This window comes from Orycteropus afer, unplaced genomic scaffold (assembly GCF_000298275.1).
Source record: "Orycteropus afer afer isolate SDZICR_OR568_19922 unplaced genomic scaffold, OryAfe1.0 scaffold00131, whole genome shotgun sequence".
Lineage (NCBI taxonomy): Eukaryota > Metazoa > Chordata > Mammalia > Tubulidentata > Orycteropodidae > Orycteropus > Orycteropus afer.
This window is the reverse complement of record NW_006921718.1, coordinates 2554959-2562277: the sequence shown is the minus strand read 5'-3', so window position 1 is coordinate 2562277 and position 7319 is coordinate 2554959. Positions and strand designations below refer to the sequence as shown.

The 7319-nt window shown below is 44.4% G+C and overlaps 1 protein-coding gene across 1 annotated transcript in view; it reads right to left on the bottom strand.

Annotated features, from left to right (window-relative positions):
• MAP4K3 (mitogen-activated protein kinase kinase kinase kinase 3) overlaps nucleotides 1-4828 on the bottom strand; it is a 353947-nt gene extending 349119 nt beyond the window's left edge. The window contains exon 1 of the mRNA XM_007945046.2: nucleotides 4733-4828. Within this exon, the coding sequence (XP_007943237.1) occupies nucleotides 4733-4828 (96 nt within the window). The remainder of the gene's footprint in view (nucleotides 1-4732) is intronic.
• Between the last annotated feature and the right edge of the window lie 2491 nt (nucleotides 4829-7319).

Genomic DNA, 7319 nt, shown 5'->3' with positions numbered 1-7319 from the left:
AAAATGATATGGAACAAAGAAATTGACACCAAGAAAAAGCACATAACAAAAATGACAGCAACAAATTCCTATTTGCCAATAACTACATATCTGGCAAGGGACTTATCTCTGAGATTTATAGAAAACTCCACTGCCTCAACACCAAAGGAATTAACAATCCAACTGAAAAATGGGCAGAAGACATGAATAGACACTTCACCAAGGAGGATATTCAGGTGGCCAGCTAATAATGAAGAGATGCTCACAATCATTGGCCATCAGAGATGCAAATCAAAACAACAATGAGATACTGTCTCATCCCAGCGCTGATGGCAAGGTTCAACAAGACAGAAAATAACAAATGCTGGTGGGGATATGGAGAGATGGGGACTCTCATACACTGCTGGTGGGACTGTGAAGAGATAAAACCACTGTGGAAAGCAATATAGTGATTCCTCAGAAAGCTAGAATTAGAGATACCACTTAACCCAGCAATCCCATTACTAGGTATATATCCTAGAGAGGTAAGAGCCAGGACAGGAACAGATATACGCATGCTCATATTCATCACAGCATTATTTACAATAGCAAAAAGACGGAAACAACCCACATGCCCATCAGTGGAAGAGTGGATGACCAAACTATGATATATACACATAATGGAATGCTATGCAGCACTAAAGAATAATGTAGAGTCTGCAAAACACCACATAATATGGATGAACTTGGAGGACATTATGCTGAGTAAAGTAAGTCAATCAGAGAAGGACAAATATAGTATTAGTTGTTGTGGAGGATCAAGGAAAGGCTTATATATATGGAGGGACTTTGTTGGTTGCCAGGGGTGGGAGGAGAGGGGAGGGCACACTGCAAAAAAAAAAAAAAAAAAAAATGCATTGACTCATGTCACTTTAGTTTTGTGTAGCTCACTGTACATAAATTACATTTCAATAAATTACATTTAAAAAAACTATCTTAGCATACTTCATGACATACTTTAAGTGGACTTGTTTGTAAAAAAGAAAATTATTCTAAAGCCATCATTTAACACCAAAAGCAGAAGGGCATATGATGATAAAAATACCTTCACAATAAAACAGCTCTGACAGGCTAAATGATTTTACAAGGTCACATAGCTAATAAATCCCCGATTTCCCACATCCTAGTTCAGTGCTTTTTAACTAAACCATGACATCTTAAATATTACACTCATTACACTGGGTAAGATAGTTTTCAAAATAAAAATAGAATGATTTACACCCACCTTCTTAGAATGACTATAAATAACGAGGTTTCTAACTTATTTACTTAATCCAATCATTGCAGTTTTAGCACCTACACACTGACAAATTGGGCAAATTATATACAGTGGCTTTTGAAAACAAATATTTTAATGCACTGATCTCTAGCTAATTAGCATAACTTATATACATGAGAAAAACCTCAAACAGCAAAACAAATAGGAAAAATATATTATGCTTGCAGCATGAAATTATAGATAAAAATACAAACAGCTTAAGTGTTGAGTTATTAAGTGGGCAGGGGGAGTGCTGCCAAAAACCACTTGGGGCTTCCCTGCTCTGGGGCCCTGGTATTAGAAGAGCCTGGTAGGCAGGGATCTAGCATCTATTATTTGATGTCCACTTGGCTGACTCTACAAAAACAGTGAGGGCTGGCTGCACTACAGAAGTTAGGCATTCCAACTACTACTCAGAGATCTCACTAACTCAGAATATGGCTACAACTCAAAAGCTGAACTCAATGTATGCCTCAGTTTCTCTACTGGAAATTCGGTAATTCATTATCTGTCCTAATCCTATCTTTAGAAAGGAAAGACTGATTAAAAGACTGGTTAAGAATGTTGTCTCTTAAAGCTAAATGTTCTAATTTTGGCTTTACTAGCTACCAACTTTTAGCAAATTACTTGAAGCTCTCTGTGCTTCAATTTCTTCAACTGCAAAACGGGGCTAATAACAGCATCTATTTCTTAGGGTTGTTGTGAGAAGTTAATAAATGGAAAAAGTTTAGAATAGGGTGGCAAATAATAAGTACTCCATAAATATTAGCTATTATTCTTATTATTTTAAATAGGAGACAAGATTAATCAACTGATACCTGTATTGCACTTATGTGTCCTAGGAAATTACAGGCCCTATTTTCTTTCCCCCCATCACGTGCCTTACCTACCAGCTGTTGTTTTTTAAAATATAGTAAATGTGATTAAATATTCCTATAAAGAAGTCTGAAAGAACTTACTGTACACACTGTCACTGAAGACTGATACATTAATATAGTTTTAGTTTACTTTTCATCTGAATATAACTGGACTCTCTGAACTAGACCTAAGCTACCAGAAATCATCAACTTCTACTTTCATGATTACCAAAGTATTCAAAAACTCCATTTAGGGAGCTCTGGTAGCATAGTGGCTAAAGCACTTGACTGCTAACCAGAGGCTGGTGGTTCAAACCCACCAGCCACTCCTCGGAAGGAAGGTTGGGCAATCCTACTTCCGTAGTGATACTGCCTCGGAAACCCAAGGAGGGGTCGCTATGAGTCAGGTCTGACTCGACGGCACATAACAACAACAACAACAACAACAACGGTAGCATAGTGGCTAAAGCACTTGACTGCTAACCAGAAGGCTGGCGGTTCAAACCCACCAGCCACTCCTCGGAAGGAAGGTTGGGCAATCCTACTTCCGTAGTGATACCGCCTCGGAAACCCAAGGAGGGGTCACTATGAGTCGGGGCTGACTCGAGGGCACATTAACAACAACAACAACAACAGACTATTGTAATGGCCTCCTAATTGCTCTTCCCCCTACAATACCCCCTCCACACTGCAGTAGGGAAGTCTTCTAAAAAGCCAAATCTAATTTCACTCCTCAGCTCCTTCCTGTCCTGAGAAGTCCTTACAAGACCTAAGAGGGCTATATGATCTAGAGCCATTCTCCCTCCCTGGCTGCTAGAGCCATACAGGTCTTCTTTTAAATCCTGAAAAGCTCCCCATTCCTTTTTCTCAAAATGCTCACTCCATTTGGTATACTCCTCCCTCCCTATTGCCCTAAGCAATGCCTAATCATCTTTCAGATCCCCAACTCTGACTCCCCAAACTTGATCAAGTTCTCCTGTTACAAGCTGTCATACACTAATTCCAATCCTATCTTCTACTCTGTAGCACAAAACTGTAATACAGTAATTATTTAAATGGTTGTTTGTTATTCTTGCCCCAAAAACAAAACTCCAAGTAAGACTTGAGACTATGCCAATCTTTCACTGCTACAACCCAAGTGTTTAGCTGCCCAAATCCAAACCAAACCCCTTGCCATCGTGTCAATTCTGACTTACAGTGACCCTGACAGAGAACTGCCCCATGGGGTTTCCAAGGCTGTAAACTTTACGAAAACACACTGCCACATCTTTCTCCCCCAAAGTGGCTGGTAAGTTAGCAGTTGAGCACTTGAACCACTGTGACACCAGAAGTCATCTCAGCTGCCACCTTCGAAGTAAGTAGCAGGCACGCTCCATAAGCACTTGTTAGAATATCTATACACCTATATTATCTCTGGCCAACAGTGATGAAATTTATGAAGGTGAAAACAAATCATCACAAAACAAGATTACTGCAGAGTACTGGCTGCTTTATACTTTTAACTTTCAGATATTTAACTTTTAAATATCTAGGTTACCATATTTATTACATTTTAGGTCAAAATAACCTACTGCTTAAAGTTTACCTAAGACTAAACTTTCAAATGTAAAATTAAGTTTCTCTGTGCAGCCTGAGGTGTCACGTGAAACAGGAGGAGTTCAACTTCAGTTACCAGTAAGAAGATACAGGACTAAAATCAAGACTGCTGCCACATTTGGCACTATCCACCTCTTTTCTTGGCAGTCTCTGTGAGGCCAAGAGTTGAGCTGGCCAGGGAAGAGTGATTTATCCTCCCACATTTAGAAGTGGTCCCTTTACAACAGGAATGCTGTACTACTAATGGATTTTGAGTTCTAACCTTGTCAAACCCGGATCTTTCCTAAGTATTCAATTCACTTCCATTAAAAAAAAAAAAAGCTCCATCATATGTGTCACTGAAAAAACATATACATGTATATTAAGTTTAATACGGCATCATAGCTCAATTCAACTTGAGGAAAACAAAGTTTTTCTTTCCTCAAAACACACACTTTTTAACCAGATCTGTTTCACAAAAGAAAGTTATTATTTGGAAAATCAAATGAAATTGAAATGCAGATACTAAGAGCCGAAAGGCTGAGAGGCTATCGGTGGAGGCGGTGCAATAATTACCTCCAGGCCTGGTGGGCAACAGTCCCCCAACCTACAGCGGACAACCTCAAGTCCGTCTGAAACACGCAGGTTTGGCATATGCCAAACGCCTGCCGTCTGGTTCGTTGCACAGACCCAGCCAAATGCAACACCTAGCTCCTCTCCACTACATGAGCAGTTGCCCGAGGCTCTTCTGCCCTTCCCTGGAAAGGCGCGGAAGAGGAAAGGTGTCCAAAATCGCGTCCACGGAAGGGCTCAGGTAAGGATTTGGAGGTCTCAGGGTTAAAACATTTGGCTCTTTGTTCAAATCGAGGCGCCCGCTCCTCCTCCCTCTTCCCCCACTTCTCCCGAGCGCAGCGTCTCCACCAGAGCACCGCCGACTCGAACGCCGAGGCTTCCCTGCGTCCCCGGCCCTCCCGCAGCGGGTCGGACCCTAAGGCCTCGGCGGCGCGCGGCTCCTTGCCTTTACCTTGTAGACGTCGCCGTAGGTGCCGCTGCCGATGCGCTGAATCAGCTCGAAGTCTTCCTGCGGGTTCCGGCGGGACAGATCGAAGCCGGGGTTCATGGCGGGGCCCAGGTGCCCCCCGCCTCCCTCCCGGGCAGGGGAGGGGGGGCCTGCAGGGGGCCACACGGAGAGTGGGAGCCGCTTGTGGTCCCTTCCTCCCCAGGCGGTCACAATCGCCTGGCCTCACGCTGCGGCCACCGCCGCTCCCCTCACGCAGCCGCCGCCGCCGACCAGCCTAACCGTCCCCGCCCCCAGCAGCCAGCAGCCGCGCGGAACCTCGGTCACACCCACAGAGAGAAGAGAACGCTCGCAGCCCCTCGCTCCGGGTGAAACTCCAACATGGCTTCCGCTTTCGCCGCTCCTCCCCCTCCCTCTTACTCCGACTATTCCACCCTCCTCCCTCCTTTTCCAGCTTGGATCCTACTGCGCAGTCGCGATCCTGGAGCGAGCGCTTCCCGACTTCGCGCGCACCCGGCCCCGCCGACGCGCGCCTGCCCTGTTGATGCTGGGCCCCGAGCCAACTCTGCGTGCCACGGATCTGACCCGCACCACATGCGTGCAATGCCAGAAAGGGTTTGCTTGCCCAAGGGACCACGAGAAGGGTAGGCAGAAAGTAGTTCCTATACACATCTGAGTCCCTAAAGACCAAGTTTGAGTTGCCGTATCTGGTCCAAGCCCAGGCAGCTAGTATATAGTTTTAATTTGCAAGATAGCCAATGTCACAAACTTTTTTTTTTTTTTGGGGGGGGGGGGTTAACGATGCATAGCATACAGCGAATGCCATAAAATTTTGGGGATTTCGGGGAAGGGGTCGCCCAACCTAACTTGGAGGGATGCTGTTGGTACCGGCCCTCACGCCCTCCTTCTCTCCTCCGCCCCTACCACTGAGAAGTGACCTCCTCTTGCCGGATACCGGACTCTTGGGCCCGTGGAATTAGCTTTCCGGAGTGCAAAAGAGGGCAGCCGAGGAGGGTAGCCAGGGAGGCGTATGGAGTGGGTTTGGCGTGGGGAAGCTCTGAAGGAAAAACACGCCGATAGGCTTCCTGCCATCCTTCCTGGCAGGCGCGGAAAGCAGGCAGAGCATAAACTAAAGCAGCGATTGACTTCCCTCACCAACGAAGTCTGGATTATCAAAGTCCTGGGCGGAGATTGTGCAGGCTGTCAAACAGCCCTGCAAAGAAGAGGTGGCAGAGAATGGAGGGTGGACGTGGACTGGATCCATTCCCACACATGAGATGGAAACACATGATGATCCGGAAGATCTTTAGCTATGACCTTGCCTACTCAAAGCCCCACCCTGCTTAAAACCCAGATTGCGAGGGTTACATCCACACTATGCGGACAGCTTCTCCAAGTATCTGTCCAAGAAAGCATGTTGGACGGTTAATTTTTTGTTCTTAATTAACTGCCCACTAAGCATTTCTACTCGAGGGCACATAACAACAACAACAACAACAAGCATTTCTAAGGAGCTCTGGTAGCATAGTGCCTAAGGCACTTGACTGCTCACCAGAAGGCTGGCAGTTCAAACCCACCAGCTACTCCTCGGAAGGAAGGTTGGGCAATCTACTTCCGTAGTGATACTGCCTCGGCAACCCAAGGAGGGGTCGCTATGAGTCTGTCTTACTCGAGGGCAGGCACATAACAACAAGCATTTCTAAAAGTTTTAATGAAATAGGTGATGGCCACTTCGACAATACCACATTGGATATTTGCTTCAAAAATACTTTCCTAGTGAAAGGTTTATATATGGAAGGAAACTTTCTTTGTTGCTCACCAGGGGTGGGAAAGTAGGGGAGGGGAGGAAACAAAGCACCAAATTTAAAAAAAAAAAAAAAAAAAAATTTAATTTCCAAGAAATGCTTTCCTAATAGCTTTAGGCAAATAACAGCAACAACAACAATTAGGAACCACACTTTCAGACCACTTTTATTCCCTACTTTCTCATGGTTCCTGAAAAACTAGGTCTCATCAAACCAGATAAGGAAGTAAGTACGGATAATCAAATAAACTACTTCCAATCAGCTAATGCTTTATGTATTATTTATCTTTCTCAATCATTTTGCTTACAATAAACCAAAAAAAAAAAACCTCACTGCCATGGAGTCCACTCATAGTGATCCCTCCTTGGGTTTCCTAGGTGATATCTCTATGGAAGTAGATTACCTTATCGTCCTTCCAAGGAGCGGCTGGTGGGTTTGAACCGCCAGCCTTGTGGTTAGCAGTAAAGTGCCTTAAACACTGCACTACCAGAGCTCCTTTGCTTTCATAAATAACTCATCTATGTAAATAACTCAAATAGCATAGCACTGGTAGGAATCTAATGCAACAACAAAAAAAAAAGTGAAGCATGAGTTATTTATGTAAATACACAGTATTGTATGAAATTCTAAAAGTTGTTTACTTTGAGTATTCCTTGACTAAAAGATGTGGGGGGAAAAGACCAGCTCTTTACCTATTAGAGGGGAGCTCTGGTAGCATAGTGCCTAAGGCACTTGACTGCTAACCAGAAGGCTGGCGGTTCAAATCCACCAGCCACTCCTCGGAAGGA